General features: G+C 59.9%; 1 protein-coding gene across 4 annotated transcripts in view; it reads right to left on the bottom strand.

Annotated features, from left to right (window-relative positions):
* Positions 1-495: 495 nt before the first annotated feature.
* Positions 496-17,822, bottom strand: part of TPO (thyroid peroxidase) — a 36,265-nt gene continuing 18,938 nt past the window's right edge. For 3 of the 4 annotated variants that reach the window (XM_032496940.1, XM_032496939.1, XM_032496941.1), the window contains exons 9-16: positions 16,260-16,518; positions 15,554-15,724; positions 13,723-13,960; positions 13,053-13,261; positions 11,021-11,206; positions 5,389-5,520; positions 4,634-4,733; positions 496-956 (exon numbers count right to left, since the gene is read on the bottom strand). In XM_032496940.1, coding sequence (XP_032352831.1) covers positions 827-956; positions 4,634-4,733; positions 5,389-5,520; positions 11,021-11,206; positions 13,053-13,261; positions 13,723-13,960; positions 15,554-15,724; positions 16,260-16,518 — 1,425 coding nt within the window. In that variant the 3' untranslated portion in view covers positions 496-826. The remainder of the gene's footprint in view (positions 957-4,633; positions 4,734-5,388; positions 5,521-11,020; positions 11,207-13,052; positions 13,262-13,722; positions 13,961-15,553; positions 15,725-16,259; positions 16,519-17,822) is intronic. The other variant, XM_032496942.1, reaches the window with a different exon arrangement.

Raw genomic sequence — 17,822 nt, 5'->3', positions numbered from 1 at the left:
TTGGCAACATGCGAGCATCGTTTCACTGTGACTTGTCCTGTCCCGTGAAAACCAGAACAGACGTGCGTGGGGCCTGACTGTGACCCCACGAGCAGCTTCACACACGTGGGCGCCACTTGCAGAGAAGGATCCGGGGTCCACAGGCCGGGTCCTGGGCCGGGGGGGCTTGTGAAGAGCTTCCGACAAACGGGAAGCTCTGGTCTCGGCAGGCTGGGAGGTGCCGGTGGGGCCGCTGTTCCCGGCGTGGCTGGAGAGGCCCAGTCGGTCGGTGCACTGCCTCCCTCCAGAGGCAGAGTTCTCAGTCCACAAGGCTGAGCCTACTCTGCCTCTAAGGACAGGCTCATTTTAGCTCCAAACACCGTCTCGCCCTGAATTCTGATGGGCCCCAGGGGAACTGGAGTGACTTTTTACCGCAACACGCGGAGGCTGTGCATGTAAGACCACACTAGTAAAAAGTAAGTTTAGACGGATTCTTCCCACACTGATTATGTTTATTCCATTTGTTTCCGAACGCATATTTTACAAGTCAACACTTCCCTTCAGCCGCTGGTTGACCCGCAGTCAGTACGGGGGACACGGTGAAGCAGACGCCTGGCAGTCACTCTTGGATCTGAAGCCCTGTCACCCTGGTTCACAGATTCTCATTCATCTTTACTTTTTTAAAGTAGGTAAACACTTTGACAAATTAGCATTCTCCTATAAATCCAGCCTGCAGGAGAAGAAAACCCGGAGCAGGAGGCTGGGAAGGGCCTGGGCAGGACGTCCTGGGTCTAAATGGAAACGTCCGACATCGGAATCCCAGCGGGACGGGGTGTGGACCTGCCTGCTACACGTCCCCAGCGGGAGCGTCGCGCCGGGAGCCGCTCACCCTCTGCTGTTTCCCAGGTCCCAGCCGCGAAGTCCCTGCTCCGTCTCCCTCCACAGTCGGCAGCGCAGATTTAGGGCCAGCGTGTGTCCTGGGGATAAACACGCATCCAGTTACTCCTGTTGTCACTGAAAAGACCCACGAACACGGTCATCTTGCCCCGTGATGGGGAGCAGATGCCGGTCCTCAGACCGCTTTCTGCCCCGATTTTACCAGGCAGGAGCCCAGGTGGCCGGAGGCCCCCCCTGCCCCCGTGTCTGCTCCGGAGGGTGTGATGCTGGCGAGTTAACCTCCAGTGTCGCCTTTGCCTCTCAGCTGTCAGAGAAGTCATGTCAGAGGGAGGCCGGGGAGTGGGTTGGGCTTAGAAGCCCCAGTGCAGCTGGTAAATGTGGGACACCAACGACCGCTCAGCCCCAGTCCTGCCTCACTTGCTTAATCATCCTCTGAGTCAGTAAAGATAAAGTCACTCACAATGTCACAGTGGCGACGAGGAAACACTCCTCAAATCTGTTGTTTCCCACTCTCACTCTGGACGTTCTGCCTTTGGGGTGTCATTTTGCTGAGCTGCTCACCCCCAAACTCCCTGGCGGCTCCCCAGCCCCGGCCCCAGTGCTGCCCTGCTTCAATGCTCCTGTTCCCACCCCGCCCAGCAGCGCCGAGGCCACCATCAGATCTCCCGTCCAGTCCATCTCGAGTAGAAATCACGTGTGGTCCAGGACTGAAGGCCACCACTTGCCGACTTCACCTCTCAAACTCTCAGGCCAATTAATTTACTCGACGGGCCTGAAATCCTGGGGACGCCATCTGGCTCCCCTGTTCTCTCTTCTCCAGGCAAACATCTTGAGGTCTGCAGTCGCCTCTCAAAATATCTCATGAACCTGTGGGCACCTCTGGGCAAGATACCCAGAGGGTGAGAATGTTCTCCAAAGAGCTGGATTCAGGAAAGTTAGACTGACTCCAGGGCTGAGGCACAGGAGGTGGCCCCAGGCACGTGTCCCCGCCTCCCTCCTGCTCAGGAAGCGCAGCCCCGGAGTCCTGGACTCTGGTGGACTCTGGCCTCTTATTCCCAAGCCCAGCGTTGTCCCACCTGCACTGTGTTCTCCTTAATCCTCGTCCCCATTTCTTGTGCCCCTGCTGCATTTGGGGCCGGCTGGAGAGCTATTTCCATGGGAAAGGCTCCTTTTGAGCGCACCTTCCGCACATTTCATGTTTCATCCACACTGGCCGCATTGTGTACCTGGTTCCCAGTGTCTGGGCACCGTGGCCGTGTGAGGGGGAGCAGAATGTGCTGGAAAATCCCCACCGGCCACAACTGGAATCCAAGAGGGTGCCTGGAGCACCCTCTCCCTGCCCCGTCCGCGCCCACCCACAGCAACGCAGGGAACGGTGATTTTCTCACACCTTCTGCAGCCCTGGGGCTACCCCCTCGTCCCCACTGCTGGTCGGTGACACTAGATGGAGAACCAAGGTTGATGGTGGGGAAACTGGAAGGATCCGGGTCCTCCTCCAGCCTCGCACTCAGAACCCCTCTTCTGCCTGCCTCGTGCACTACAGCGGGACGGCCACTGGCCAAGGGCAGGACAGCAGGCATGAGCAGCGTGGCTGGGCCCAGGGCCCCCACTGCCGATGGCCCTGGACCATGGGCACAGGTTCCATCTTCACGGAGAGGCTGTTTCCCAGAAACTTCATTTCTCTTCTCCCCTCGTCCTCCCTGAGCCAGACCGTGTTGGAAGAGGTGATACTGAAGCAGCATTTTGAGAAGAAGCCACTATAATTGTCTGCAATAAAGAAACTCCGGCACCTTAATGTTTATTCCTCATAGAAAGAGCTGTATTTCTCCACTTTTGGGCTGAGTTGATTACACTCAGGCCCTGAATGCCTGGATTTATTTATCCGTGTCGCAGCGGGAGCAGGGGCTAACCTGACTGTGGCAGCCTCTCTGCCCTCCATTCCTCCAGTGGGGTGAGGAGACCACGTTCTCAGAGGCTGCAGAGAAAGCGGGTGAAACGGTGTGTGGGCGCCTCACATCCAATGAGCGGCCGGTGACCGCCGGGGCGTCTGTGCCACACTGAGTGGCGCTGGGCCCACTTGGTGATCAGTGCAAAGTCCAGGACCAGATTCCGGGGATCCAGGTGATGCCATGTGATCCCTGGCTTGCAGGCACACCGCCCAGATCTCTGCCTCCAGGTTCACACGGCCTTTTCCCTGTGTGTCTGTGTCCAACCCCCCTTTTACAAGGACACCAGGCTTTTCGGATGAGGGCCTGCCTGCTCCAGTACAGCCTCTTCTCAGCTAATTGCATCTGCAGTGACCCTGTGTCCAGACACAGTGATGTGCCAAGCACTGGAGGTTAGGCCTTCAACACGTGGGTTTTGGGGACACCACCAGCCGTAGCGAGTACTCACCTCTTACGATGGATGGAAAGATTGGGAAGGGGACCAGCAGTTCGCAGTGGGTCTGACACGGCTTCTAGCCGCTCCTAGTGGCTTGTGGTTTAAGGAAGGGGCCTCTCACAGGGCCACCTGAGCTGTGGCCCAGACCGGCGCTCGCAGACGTGTGAGTCTGCAGAGAGCGTGTCCCTTGCATGCCGTTTACCCAGGAGACGCTGCTCCGGTGTCAGCTGAAGGCCAGATCACCGGGCAGCTGGCAGAGGGTCTTGGTGTGTGAAGTAAAGAGCCTGGACTTCCATGGCATCCCGGCCGGGGCGATGCAGAGCAGAGCGGTCACAGTCACAGAGGCTCCCCTTCCAGGGTCTCAGAATAAACAAAAGGCCGTGATGAGACCCAGTTATTGGTCACAAGCTGTGATGTCACAGTCGTGAGATCTGACTGCTAAGGACCGGGGTTCTGACTATTAGAAGTCCGTTCCTGTAAGTTGTACACAAACACGGGGAGAAGCTCCCTTTCAGGTCCAGCCGCTGGCATTTCTGAACATGCCAAGGAGTCCCTAGGAATGCTGGCTTCACCAGGAAGGTGAGGCGAGCACGGGAGGCAGCCGGGAGGGCGCAGGGTTGGCGCGGCCAGAGGGGAGCGCGGCCGGGCGTGCGTCCTGAAGGGCAGCCCAGCATCAGAGGCCGATACGGACATGGCGTCGGTCGCTGGTGGTCAGTGCGCAGGCCACGGGCCAGGGGCCGGACTGGCCCTCCCTCATTCTGTGCGGTCATTTCCCCCAATACTTTCTAGGAAGACAAACAGAACCAAGTCCGACTCTAAGGGCTGGGGGACCAGCAGCGGCGGCGAGGAGGGAGGGCCCGAGCCCCCAGGCGGCAGCCCCGCGGCCCCGCCGGGAGGGAGCCCCCCTCGGGCTCTCACGGCCTACACGCTGAGACCCGCCGCTGACTGCCTCGAGGGCTGCACCGTTTTACCAGAAAAGTTCGTCTTTCAATTTCCCGGTTTCCCAGGAGTCTGTTCTTGAGGGAGAGGATGGGAATGAAGAATGAGGCTTGTCTCCAAGGCCTTCTTTCTCTGAGATACCTTTGTAGGAGCCTGTACTCCTAACGAGAGGGTACTTCAACACCATCGTTTCACGTCCCCGAGAATCTGGCACTGCTAAGTCTCCACCCGCAGACGTCAGTCCCCTAACGTGTACGAGCGGTCGTTCCACTCCCGCTACTGAAGCGCAGTGAAAGCACGGGGGCTGGGGCTGGGGGAGATGGGTTTGGGACGCCGGCAATCTCTGCCAGCTTCAGAAGAGTAAGCCAGAGCATTACCAGGCGCTCCGTGGACAGGAAGTTACCTCCAGTCTGCAGAAAACCGGGGAGGGACTTACCACCTGCAAACCACCGTCCAGGTGAGGCCTGCCAGGCCGCAGACCAGCACGGCGCCCAGCGCGAAGGAGACCATGGACGCCCTCGGGAGCCTCCCAGAGTCTGTAGCAAGGACAGAGCCAGTCAGTGAGCCTGCTGGGCAAGGGCAGTAGCCAGTGTGCCCTCCCAGGCCCCAGCCCAGCCCCGGGCCCCAACCCGCCCTGGTCCTGGGAAGCAAGCTCCTCTGCAGAACCGTCCTTCCATGGACCTCTGCTCCGCGTGCCAGTGGGCGCCTGCTGTCTCTGCCGTATGTGGAGTCGAGCTCTGCTCTGCACTGAGGCCTCCCTTTCGTACTGCAGTAGCCTTAATAAAACGTTTTGCTGTTTAATAGGTACCACTGCATGGTTTTTTTTTTTAACAGGAGCCAGAAGCCAAGTTCTGATTCCTAGATCTGCAGCTGAGTGGCTGTGTGACCCTGAGCAAGCCGCTTACCCTCTCTGTTCTGCACCTGGGGTCACACATCGTGTCTCCCTCACAGAGATCATTCATGGGGGTTTGGAACAGCGCCCACGCTGCCTGGTGTTTGCTGTGTCCCCTGCATAATCTAGGTTCCGGTGGGAGCCGCCGGGTCACGTTCCCACCCAGCGTCCCAGCACAGCAGACACGGACAGACACCACCTGATACCACACGGCTGGGGGGGCCCCTCAGTCACCCTTACGCATGCTGTCAGACACCACCCTGCTTCCCGGCCGGGAGGCACAGGGACTCTGGTCTCACCTACGCAGGTCCTCCCGTCCTCTCCGAGCACGTAAGGGTCCGAGCACTCACACCGGAAGCCGCCCTTGGTGTTCCTGCACCGGGCGGACGCGTGGCAGGGGGGCTCCCGCTCGTCCTCACACTCGTTCACGTCTGCACAGACCCCGCAGAGGTCAGACCCACATCCCCACCTCCCAGCTCCCTTCCCCGCAGGCCAGTGCCTCCCCACCCCTGCCCTGAGTCCAGGAGCAAGAGGGACGACCCCCAAGTCAGGTGTCCCCTGACGTCCCCCTGGCCGTTTCCCTCTGGGCCCTTCAGCCGCCCAGGACTCACTCGCACCCTGGTCAGTCTGACCCGCCGGCCCCCTGCCCTCCTGCCCACCCACGGCAGCCCCAGGGTCCTGCGGCTCCTCCAGGCTGGTGCCAGTCCACGGTCACTTCAGTTCAGACCCTGCACCAGGCGCTGTGGGGGCCTGAGCCTGGGGGAGCCAGCCCAGGACAGAGTCACTGGTGGGTCAGGCCCCAGGCCACCGGGCCTCCCTCAGACTGGGGGCACAGCCTCCCCGGAAGACACAGGAGCTTTCCTGCTGAGTAGGGAGGGAAGGAGGCTGTGAGGGCAGGTGGGACGGAGCCAGCCCATCCCAGGCGGATAGTTTCCAGTCAGCTGACCCACCCTCCGTCCAGCCAGGAGCCCAGATGTGACGCCCAGGCCCACAGAGCAGGTGCGTGTAGCGAGTCCCCGCAAACGAAGAGCGTGTGCGGCCCCTGTGGTCTCCTCTGCCTGAACCCATAACCAGCACTGCACTCCCCAGGCTCCTGTCTCCACATGACTCGCTCTCTGCTCTGGCCGATTCCAGGAAACGAGCGGTCAAACGTCAGGAAAAATCACGTCCAGAGCACACGGTGCACAAGCGCCACACGGGGGCAAGTGCTGCGCACGCACGTTCTCGCGCTGGGCCTGGTGTGGAGGGGGTGGAGCCGACAGGTGTTCGGCCCCGGCTGTTGGCCACGCCCTTGCTCTCACCCTGGATCCCGGCGCCGCCCACACGCCGGGCGGATGGAGAGTGGAATCCGGAGAGACGGGGCCGGGGGCGCTCGCCCACGGGGAGAAGGGGGCTCCTGAAAGGCAGGTGGGGACTCGGGCCCAGCTCTCCAGGAGGTGGGGTCCTTCCTGGCCTCTCCCGACACTGGGGGCTGCTGGCCGTCCTGGCAGCCTTGGCTTGTGGCTGTGTCTCCCCAGCTCTTCATCTTCTCCTTGTTCGTCCTCTTCCTAGATGGACACCAGTCGTGCTGGACCAGGGCCGCCCCGATGGCTTCACCTCAACTCGACTGCACCTCAAAGGCCCTGTTTCCTGATAAGGTCCCATTCTGAGCAATTGGGGTTTATAGGACTTCAATGTCTTTTTTGGGGACACAGTTCAACCTGTTTCACTCCACGGTCAGGTTCTTCTATTGGAAACCAGAGCCCGCACAGGCGGGTGAGGACGCCTCAGCTCGCGTGTCCAAGGAGAGGTGTGGCGGCACCCCAGGGCCCTGGCGAGCGACCAGCATCTGCACAGACGTTCCTTCTTCCCTCCGCATGTTTGCGCCGATGGAAAACCTCGTTCTCCCTGACAGATGCAGGGACACTTGTCTGAATTCGTTTATTGCATAACCTCTCGGCAAAAGCTAGAGCGAAAAGCCCCAGACACAGGGCTTTAGTCCACTCTGAGGTCATGACTTTAAAGCCCTCGAAAGAGACTCATTGCAATTCATTTGCTGTTTTTTTTTTTGTTTTGTTTTGTTTTGTTTTTTTTAACGAGGATGATTTTGGGAAAATGCAGTTTGTGAGCAGAGGCGAGAGGAGCGAATCCCATTTGATTTTGTGAATCAGCCGCTGACTGAAGCCTGCGCCTCCCTCCTGCAGCCCTGGACGTGCGGCTGAGCGATTCCACCGAGGACTGGCAGCAGCTCCTACGCGGCTTCGGTTCACAGCAGAAGTGGAGGTCCCGCCCTCCTGCACCTCAGAGGCATGTTTTTCCTGCAATTCTTGACTTAGAAACTTCTAGCACAGGGCACAGAGCAGGGGAGATACTCGTGTGCATGAGCTAGTGCGTCTCCAGTGGGTGGTCCCTGCCCAACTTTCTGTAACACACTTACTTTAAAGATACTACATCTTAATTATCAGCGTACTCAGACAAAGTCACAGGGTCATATGGACCCTCCCCACTCATTCCATCTTGCAATACCAGGGTGACCAAAATGTCCACGGTTAAAACAACAAATAGGTCCCACTGCTTTTGAAAAGGTGGGGTCCCATCACTCCCACTGCTCTGTAACTTGCATCTTTACTTAGTAACATGTTACAAACTGTATTCCAAGTCAATGAACTACTGCTGATTTATTCAGCGTAAGCGGCATGGTGAGGACGGGCCAGGGTTTACACCACCGCTTTTACGGGCTGTGTTAGTAACCGTGGGAAGGTGCCTTGTTCTCATGTGTTTAACTACCCACACAGACAAGCAGTGAGGTAGACTGATTGCCACCCTCGTCTTACGTCTGAAAGCACAGAGGCACAGAGAAGCCATGGGGCTGGGAGGCAGCTGTGGCCCCGGCTTGGGGGCACAGAGATGGTACCCTGTCAGCACAAGGGAAGCAGATTCAGGGTTAGAGATGGCTTCAAACCTGCACAGTAACTGGGTCTTGTTAGAAACACAGCTTGTGACTCAGGACCCTGGGGGGCCCGAGATTCTGCATTTCCAGGAGCCCCGGGTGCTGCCCCTGCAGACCCCAGACCTCACTGTGTCCAAGACTTGTACCAGGGTGATGGGTCACGGCCAGAACAGGTCTCAGACCCTGGAGCACCCTGTCTGGTTCAGAGTCCAAGCTGATACTGTCAGAGGTTGATAAATGTCTTGCACGTGCCTTCAGGGAGTGGTTAATTGTTGGTGCGAAAAATTACCTCAGAAAAGAGACGGGAGGCGGGCAGATGGATGGTGGTGGAAGGCCTTCAGGACGAGGAGTGCTTCTGAGGTCATTCTCAGACTCGTGGAGAGGAGGCAGGAGGACCTCCCACATGGAAGCCAGCACGAGCCGGAGGTCGGAGCACATCCACGGGCAGGTGGCTGAGCTGAGGGACAGACCTGCCATCACTCTCTCGTTTCTTCTCTTTTATTTGTACCTCGCGGATCCCTGTGGGCTTTGGGCTCATAAATTTCTAAAACAAACAGCCAGCATGGTGCATAAAATGTCCAGGTATTTAAGCAAAAAAGATGGGAGGCACACAGGTGACGTTTATGCCTAGAACACGCAGGGCGCCCAGGGCCCTGAGGCCCACGTTCTGCTTCCTTGTACGGCCGCCGTGAAGACCACGGGCCTGGGCGGTGTGAGCTCGTCAGCTGTGCACCAGCATGAAGCCAAAACGATACTGAAACTTCTCGACTTGTTAGACGTTTGATCCTGGAGGGTCGTCTACAGGACGGTCAGGAGGCCGAGAGGGCGTCAGCCATCGTGACAAAAGCAGAGACGCCCACATTTCAGAACAGCTGGGCTCCTGTCACGTGAGATCCCTGAAAGGTGATTCTCTGATCGGACCTCCGGGAGGAAGGCCCTGCCCATCTCCTGCAAGTCCAGGGTCATCAGGACCAAGCACCTGAGAGATGTGGGGGTGGCCGCCTTGGCTCTCGGCCCACGTGCTTGGGTACAGAGATCTGGGCACGCGAAGAAGCAATAAATTCCCCTGAACTGCTCAGGCTTCTGAGCTTACGTTTCCAAGCAGCCCCCAAACTGCGCCGTCGGCTCTTCTCAAGTTGTTTTCTGGACGTTGGCCCGAGGCCGCCTCTATCTCTTGTCCTTTCTCTCACCCTGAGGGCAGTGGCCTGCACCTTCCTGAGACAGGGGCCTGGGCGGAGCTCTGGGGGTCTCTGGGCGCCCAGCCTCTTTGGTCTCTCCCTCTGCTCGTGGAGGTCTGGCAGGGGCAGCCCCTGTAGCCCGGCCAGGACACATCCCGGAGTCCCCAAAAGTGAAATGAAATGTTGTTACTGCGGTGAAATGCACGTAACGGAAGATTTACCACCTTAATTACACTTACGTGCACATTTCAGGCTCATGAAGTACATTCACGTGGTTGACAACCACCACCACTGTCTGTCTCTGGAAGTTTGTCATCTTCCCAAATTGAAATTATAAAACTGAGCAGATTGGACTCTGTCGTCATTTCTTACAAACCAGCCCGACTCTCGAGTGGTCCATCTGCTTCCCCACATCTTCCCGACGCAACTCCTACAAGAGCCCCTCCATTCCTGCCAAGGTCAGCATCCTCTCTGCAGGGGTCGCTCCTTTCCCAGGACAGCGGGCAAGTCTGAGCCAACGTCCCCCATTCCAGAGCATGAGTGCGGGCTTCCAGCGCCCATCCCGGCCCAGCCACTCAGCACGGGCCACCCCAGGGTGCAGGGCCTGCTCTGGGGCATTTCTGCCTGCGTCAGGGCCACTTGCTGCTCTGATGGACGCCCTGGGATCAGCGCTAGAGCGGTCCACGGTCACTCCTCACTGGCTGCTCCGCCGGCATCCTCACCGCGGCTCCCAAGGCCCTTCTAGGAATCGGAGGGAAAAGCGAGGGAGCTTCTCCCAGGGGCCCAAGGCGGCTGCCCTGCTGCTGCCCGCGTGGTCCTGGTGAGGCGGGAAACCCCATAAAAAGACCAGCAGGACCCCCGGGCAGGGCCACTACTCTCCTGCCGGCACTGTCCGGTTCCCTGGCCCAGAGGCTCTATCTCACTTTTTTGCCTCTGAAACAGCTTACTTACCCCTAAAGTTCTATTGGTTCCCTGAGCTCACTCCTGATTGGTTATTTCTCTCCCTCCTGATTGGTCCATTTCTACAAAGCTTGTTCTTAATTAGTCAACGTTCCTTATACCTCATTTACATATAATGCTGCAAAGTGCAAACTGGCAGCCTATAAAAGCCAGTGTAAGCCTACAGACGGGGTCCAGAGCTTGGAGTGTTAACTCCTCTGGGCCTGCTGGTGTAATAAACCTGCTTCTCCAACTCTCCGAGTGCTGCTTGGTCTCTCGCTGGGATTGAGGTTGCTGTCACAACTGAGCTGTAACACCGAGCTGTAACACATTTTTCTGCAACACTGACTCCAAGTCCACCTCTGAGGGAGGGGGCCTGGGCCTGGGCTCAGCACCCTGAGGGTGAGGCCTAGCCTGGAGTCAGGCCACCAGGGCGGGGCTGTCCTACCAGTGCTCCTGGGGAAGCCCCTGTGCTCTGTGCGATCCAAGCGCCTCACTCCCCGAGGTTCTGCTCTGTCCCCTCCCCCTCCCCCTGGTCGCCCTGAGGACGTGTTCGCATGTGACTGTCTTGGTGCCTCTTTTCTAGAAAAATGCCAGCTTAGGAGCACGGGCCACAGAGAAGGGGAGACTTGATTTCCTCACACAGTTCCTGGAAGATGCCTACGCTCACAGGTGCCTTACGGTGAATGACACTTACTTACCTATTTGGGAGTTTCCTTTACTTTTTAAAAATTTTTATTGAAGTATAGTTGCTGTACAGTATTATATGTTACAGGTGTACAATCTAGTGATTCACAACTTTTGAAGGTTATTTTTAGAGGATGTTTATTTTTAATTCCTATTTGAAAAATGCAGATTTGGGGGTCAAGACATGAGAAGACACACCTTGAGATGACTGACCTTTACAGACGGGGGGCTGGGAGTCCCATCCTTTGGGGGTGCAGGTGACTTGCTCTGGCCCTTGGAGCTGGAATCCGTGACGACAGGAAAACACCAACACACGCTTTCCAGGCTCGTCACAGAGCAGGAAGCCCCCGTCTTCCACTTGGCTGGGGAAGCCACACGTGTCCCCTGTGGGCACATCAACATGGGACCCTGGGACAGAGCCCCCCACCTCGGGCTCCTGAGGGCCTTACTTCGGCACGTCTCCCTCCCTGCAGGCAGGTCCCCCAGCACTGCCTCTCCAGCCCCTGCGTCCTTGCAGCAGTCGTGTCTCCAGTTCTTCTCCCTGAATGTGCTCTGAGCAGGCTCCCCTAGGCACCCCGACAAGATGGCTTTAGCCAAAGCAGACGGTGGTCCTCACTGCATGAGGCAGGGGCTGGTCTCCTGCCCTCTCCCACTCTGACCACAGTGGTGGAGCTCACCCTCCCCATGCCCCCTGGGAGACCCACCTCACCCCTCCCTCCCCACCTGAGCCGGTCTCTGGACCCCTCCTTTCGGGTGCCCTTGCCTTGGCTGTGTCCTACGGTTTCTTGGCACAAAACACAGTCTCTACATATGGGCTTTACAGAAAAATCCCAAATTCACATCCTCTTCCTGGAACTCCCCTCCTGCAGAGCCAGCTCCACACAAAGGGTGAGGGAGCAGCTCAAAGCTGCCTCATCCACAACGGAGCCCTGGCCTCCTGCTCCCTCCCTCCACTCAGGCCACCCCTAAGGGGTCCTCCTTCCCTGAGGGGGGGTGCTTCCCGATGCCTCCCCTCGTGTCCCCTGCAGCGACCGGGCAAGCCACGTGGACTCCACCTACCAGGACATCAGACCACCCAGTGCCCCCTTCCCTCCTCCTCCTCCAGGGAAGGAGGCAGCAGACTCACACTGACCCCCTGGGTGCCCTGATCCCCAGCCCTCGGGGTGTTCCAAACACGGGCCAGTGGGGTCTCCACAGGTGGCTCCATGGGAAACCTACCACATGGGGTCTCACTCAGAGCAACAGACACAGGCCTAAGGGGCTGGGGTGACGGGCCTCTTCATTTCTCTGGTCAGGTCTCCGGTCCCCCCCTACCCCCTCTGCTAGACCCTCCCCTGGAGACTCCGCCCACGCAGCCCCTTGCCTGCTCCTTCATGCGCTGGTTGCCCGTCGCACGTGCGGCCCGGCACATGCTGGGCACACGTCTCTTGTCTGTCTCGTGTAGGGGCTGTGAAGCCCCATGTGTGTGTGTGTCTGTCCCTACAAATGTGTCCCAAGCGCCTGGAAAAGTGCTGTCACGTGGGAGGTGGCAGTTAATAAATCCCAGGCTCTGCTTGGAGCCCGGTGTCAGGTGACGGAGAGCGGGCCTCACCCGGGACAGGGGAGAGCAGTCGGTAACTCCCGCAGGTGAGGGCGGCCAGCTGAGTGACCGGCCAGCACAGCGCGGCTGAGTCGGGGGCCCGCCCTCCGGCCTGGCTCTGCCAGTCAGTAGAGGAGCAAGCTGGGGACGCAGAGTCCAAACGCGGGGACCTCTGCTTCGCTGACTGAGCCCTGCGTGGCCTTCCGGCTCCTGGCCAGCGCTGTCCTCCCACGGCCTCTTTCTCTGCACCAAGTGCCGGTCACTCCATTGGCCGTAGAAGCATGCTCTGCAACCTCCTGCTGCCCAGCCTGAGCGATTCCGGCCCCACCCCTATCTGGGGACACGGGCTGCCCTGTGCGCCGTGTTGGTTGCCCCAGCTGGACGGGAGCCCCCGGACCACAGCGCACAGCACAGCCCGGCCGCAGGTGCCACTCACTCCCTCGGCGCTTACAGGATGGCGTCTCCAGGCCAGGATGGGGTCCTCAGACTCAGACCCGCCCTTCCTCACGGAGGAGGACACGCCCGGGACCAAGCAGGGCACGGAGATGGTTTCCTCCAACCAAATGGATCTGAAGTGGTTGCTCCGAAACGCAGCCCTTCTGGGGTTGAATCCCTGTTCTTCATCCCAGTTTGAGAGACGCTCGCAGTTACCTGGAGGCGGGGCCTCCCTCCACGCGTCCAGGTTCATGCCCGGGATGTGGTCACAAGGCTCGAACTCCTGGGGCCACCTGGAGACCCGGAAGGCGTCAGGGGGCACGTGAGCGAGGCCGGTGTTGTCACAGATGACGCGGGCCAGGGAGTGCCGCCCCAGCTCCTGCCGCTGGGCTTCAGTGAACACCGCCTGGTTCTCCCACCAGAACCTGCGGGAGGGACAGACGAGGACACGTGAGAGCACAGCCCCGGCCCCACCGACCATGTCCTTCGGCCTCTGTCCCCAGGCTGCTCCCACCCTCGGCCTGCGACCCCCCATCGGGGAGGACAGAGGCCAGGATGGCCCCGGGGCAGGCGGACGGATGAGTCAGAGTGCCCGCAAGCTGTTCGTCCTGCTTGCGGCTCCCTCAGCCAGCCCGGCTGCCCTGGTTCTATCCCGTGGAGGCTGCTTTCAGGACACGAATGATGACAGACGTCCTCTTTCAGGAGGCTCTCCAGCCCAGCCACCAGGGGTTCAGATTCTGGGAAGCAGCCTCAGATTCCTCCCAAAATCGCCGACAAAGCCCCAGAGCTCCTGGCCTGGATCCACGAGGCTTCCCGGCAGGCAGCCCCTTCCAGACTGAGCACCTCCCCGTGTTGCCCGCAGAGGGCGCTGGTCCTGGGCGCCTACCGGTCGCCGTCCCTCAGGGCCTTCATCTGCTTTCCGATAATGCAGGCAAACAGCGGGCCCGTCCGCGCCCCCGGGAGGAACTTCTCAGCCAAGCCGCCCAGCCAGACGTCTATGTTGTCCGGGTGCCGGTACAGGGCCAGGATCCTGTCGGCCACGCTCCGGTTGGCCGTGGCGGCGGCCAGGTCAGCCTGGGTCTGCAGGGTGGACAAGCCGCAGAACTTCCTCCACTCATTGTAACCTGTGAGGGAGGGTGGAGGCCTCCTTCTCAGCGATCTGAACATGCTTCTGTCTACACAGCCAGCGCTGAGGGACGGCACGTGAACTCCTGCCTCACACGCCGTACTGAGTCCGGCGGGCACCTCGCCGAGGCTCCCCGTCTCCTCCTCTCTACTTCTACTGTCCTTTAGCTGAGACTGCGTCTTGTTTTATGTCCAGGGCCTCCCACACAGCAGACCCCGGGCGGAACTGCCAGATAAATGTGTGGACGTGAGGGGCTGCGTCACGGCTGGACCAGCGCCCCTGGGGTGCTGAGCGTCAGGACAGACCCCTGGGGGGTTTAGATGAGGGAGAACTGGGGGAGATGGTCTCACATTTCCAGTTAGACAGCGAGGGGGCCACGAGGCTGACAGAGAGACTCACCGGAGCCAAGGGAGGAGGTTTGAGTTCTGCTCGGGCTCCAGAGGGAAGCCTGTGGAGCGGGGATGTGGTGGGGGCAGCAGTGAGAGCGCCAGGGTCAGGGACGAGCTGCGGGGAGGTAGGGACACGAGCCACAGGGGTCCTGCCGACGGGACTGGACGGGGCGGGGGTGGGGGGAGAGGAAAGGACATCCCCGGGGAAAGTAGACTGGACGCTCCGCGGCCCCTGCCAGGTAAACCAGGAGGAGACTTCCCAGCGCAGGGAGGTCGCCATCGCATCGTTACAGAGAGCGTGTCTCTCGTCTGCTTTAGCCTCGACCTAAGGATCAGGTCTAATTAAGCGTCCGTCACACACGGGGCTTCCTGCCCCATCCAATTCCCCCACGTGTGAGGCTGAGGATTAGGGTATCGCCTGAATTTTTACGCTTCCGTCTCCTTAACAGCGTTTTAAGCGATTATACTTCTAAGTACCCGGGGTTTCGAGGTGGTGGAAAGAGCTAATCTGTGTAAAACTTCAGAGCGGGCTCTGGGAGCAGGTCCCGAGGCCCAGGTGAGCGGGACACGCCCCGGTGGGGGGTCTGCAGTCAGCGAGACGAGGACAGTGTGGGCCCTGCCTGGTGGAGCCCCTGGGAGCCAGGACAGCAGAGCTGCACACGGACCCTGGGGTCGTGGGCAGGCTGAAGGTGGGCCAGACAGCTGAGCCGCAGGGGTCCCAGGGCAGAAGGCCACGGTGGGCAGAGGCAGGCTCGGCCTCAGGGAGGGAGGACGTGGGTTGGTACAGGTGAGGGAGGTGGGGGTCAGAGTGGGCGTGAACAAGGGGGGAGTGAGGAAATATGCGGGCAGCTGCCTGGCTCACGAAGAGGGTCCTCACTCACACCAGTGACCAGGAGACTGGACCAGCTGGTCAGCGAGAGCCCCCAAGGCAGTGGAGTAATGCCCACTGCCCCGGGGGATGCTCTGAGAGGGAGGAGGTGGGCATTCTGTGTCCTGCTTCCTGCCCGGGAAACGCCTCCCTCTGCCTGCCCTGAGACAGCTCAGCCCGTCCCTGCCTGGGGCTGAGAAAGCTGGGTGGTTCAATCCCACCAACTAAGGCGCCCTTAGGAGCTGGTGGCGGACCTGCAGGTACATTTCACCACAGACCAAGGACAGCGGCTAATCTGGAGCGTGGGAGCGGAGGGAAGGGAAGTGGGGCTGACCTGGCAGGCCGTGGTCCCGGCCCCGCTGCAGGTTGATGGACGCCAGGTCCAAGGTCCCCGAGTCTGACCGCACGAAGAGCCTCTCCGTCAGCTCCTCGTTCATCAGCTGGTCCTGCACCTGCAGCTTAGCTGGTCGCGCCAGGAGGCCCCTCATGACAGGGTCCACGCCGCCTGAAAACATCAGAGAAGGCAATGAGCTTTCTCAGGTGAGTCCTGGAGAAACAGAACAAGGCCTCGACTGTAAACTACGCTGGTTCTGAACAGATGTCCTCACGAGTTCAGGAATGCACCTCCTGGGACTCCCGTGTCTCCCGGGCCCTTAGGACGCTGCCCCGTGGTGGATTCACTCATCTGGACCCCGATGGGCCCGGTCGAGATGCGCATCTGGGGGGGTGGGACACGGGGCCTCAGGGGCGGGGTTTTGTTGTTTCTCAGCAGCAGAAACGTTAGAGTCAAAGGAAGCGTTTGCTGATTCGAAGTTCAGACCCATGAACGGAAGGTCCGGCCTGGCTGAGGGGCAGACGGGGCCCAGGGCCCCGCGTCTGTGAACCCAGGGAACTCCAGAAGCCCCAGGGAAGTGTCCCTTTTAAACCCCTTTGGATGCGTTTACTTTCTCCACGCACGCTGGCCCCCAGGGAGTGTCTAGCCAGGCTAAGGTGACTGCACACCTCACCCAGCCCCGCGGGTGGCCGAGATGGAGGCGCACCTTCCCCGAGGAGCCGCCAGGGCCGGAAGAAGGCGTCGTGCAGCGGCAGGTGGGGCAGGCCCGGGTGCTCCTGGAAGCGGGAGTCCAGCCGCCTCACCAGCGGGTGGACCGAGGTGTGGCCGAAGCGGAAGGCAGCCGTGGAGAACACGTTGGACACGGTGGGGTCCACGGTGGGGTTGTAGCCCCGGTAGGGGCCCACGTGCTGCTCGAAGGCCTTGGGGCCCAGGATTTTGGGGACGTAATCTCGCAGGGTGATGATCTGCCAAGACAGGAGAGCAGCCGGGGGCAGTGGACATAGGGTCACGGTCACAGCATTGGGGGGCTTCCTGCCGCCCAAGCCTGGGGGCCGCTGCAGCTCCAGAGCTGTCCCGGGGGTCATGTCACCTGGAAAGGGGGCAGGGGGGCAGGTGCAGTGACACCACTTACTCCAAACAGAGTCCTGCACTCTCGGCCTTTAACGAGGTTGGGTGGGGTGTGTCAGAGACACCCCAAACACGCCCCAGACCAGGCCACGAAAACTGAGGGGACGCTCAGCTCGGAAGACTGACCAGGGAGGTGCTGCCTGCTACGCGCCTTTCAGAAACGTGACAAGGTTTCCATCCGGCAGTTCCCCCCTCACTTGCACGTCTGCCCCGAGCGCTCCGTTAGCCCCGGACCTAAAGCCAGACCCGGCAGCCTGTCCCTTCAGGGGGTCTGGGCGCCGGCGGCTTCTGACCCCATCCCCCACCTCTCAGCCATGGGACTCCGGGAGCTTTCCAAGTCTTTCAGAACCTGTTTCCTTTTCTGGAAAAACCTCTTAGAATTTTTGTGAGACGAAACAAGCAAGCATGGGCTGACGTGTGCTTGACACATCATGGTACACGCACCCACGTCACGCAGAGCAGACGCATGTGTCACGCTTAGCAGACCCCCTGCATGGACAGCTCCCCGCTCCCCCGTTTAAAGGAAGTGATGCACAGGTTAAAAGTCATATGTGGCCTGAGGGCCTTTCATAAACTGGAATCTGGGCAGACACCAAGGGCCCATGTTACTCCTCCATCTTTCCCGTCTGCATTGTCTGCGCCAACGCTCGCCAGCTCCTGTAGAGGCCACAGAAACACAGCGGTAAAGGGACCATCAGAGCTGTCCACAGAAAATGAATTCATGCCGTGGGTTTTAGAAATGAATCAAAATTCCTCCGTTTTGTACCATCCTGCGGTGACGTGTTGCATTGTGTCAAACGAGGGGCCAAGCGCGGGCACGGAGCTGGGTGCCCTCATGATCCGAGGATGAAGCCAGAGGCACGGAGGCAACTGCCCATTTGACCAGGTCTCCACAACAAGGCTCAGATGGAACGCCGCAGAGGGGGCTCTGGGCGCTGTGAAGGCTGTGGGGGAGGTCCGTTCATGGGCCCAGGACAGTGACGGGGCTGGCGGCCCGGGTGGTGTCCCACAGGGAGGCCGGGTCAGTGGGCGTGACCTGGCCTCGGGCCCTGTGGGCACAGACCCACTCCTGCTGGCGACCCAGTGGCAGTGCTTTCTCCTGCCTGGTTCCTCCAGCTGCTCCAAGGATTAAGCCAGAGTC

Source organism: Camelus ferus, chromosome 15 (assembly GCF_009834535.1).
Source record: "Camelus ferus isolate YT-003-E chromosome 15, BCGSAC_Cfer_1.0, whole genome shotgun sequence".
Classification (NCBI taxonomy): domain Eukaryota; kingdom Metazoa; phylum Chordata; class Mammalia; order Artiodactyla; family Camelidae; genus Camelus; species Camelus ferus.
The sequence above is the reverse complement of the archived record's forward strand: the minus strand, read 5'-3'. Positions and strand labels throughout refer to the sequence as shown.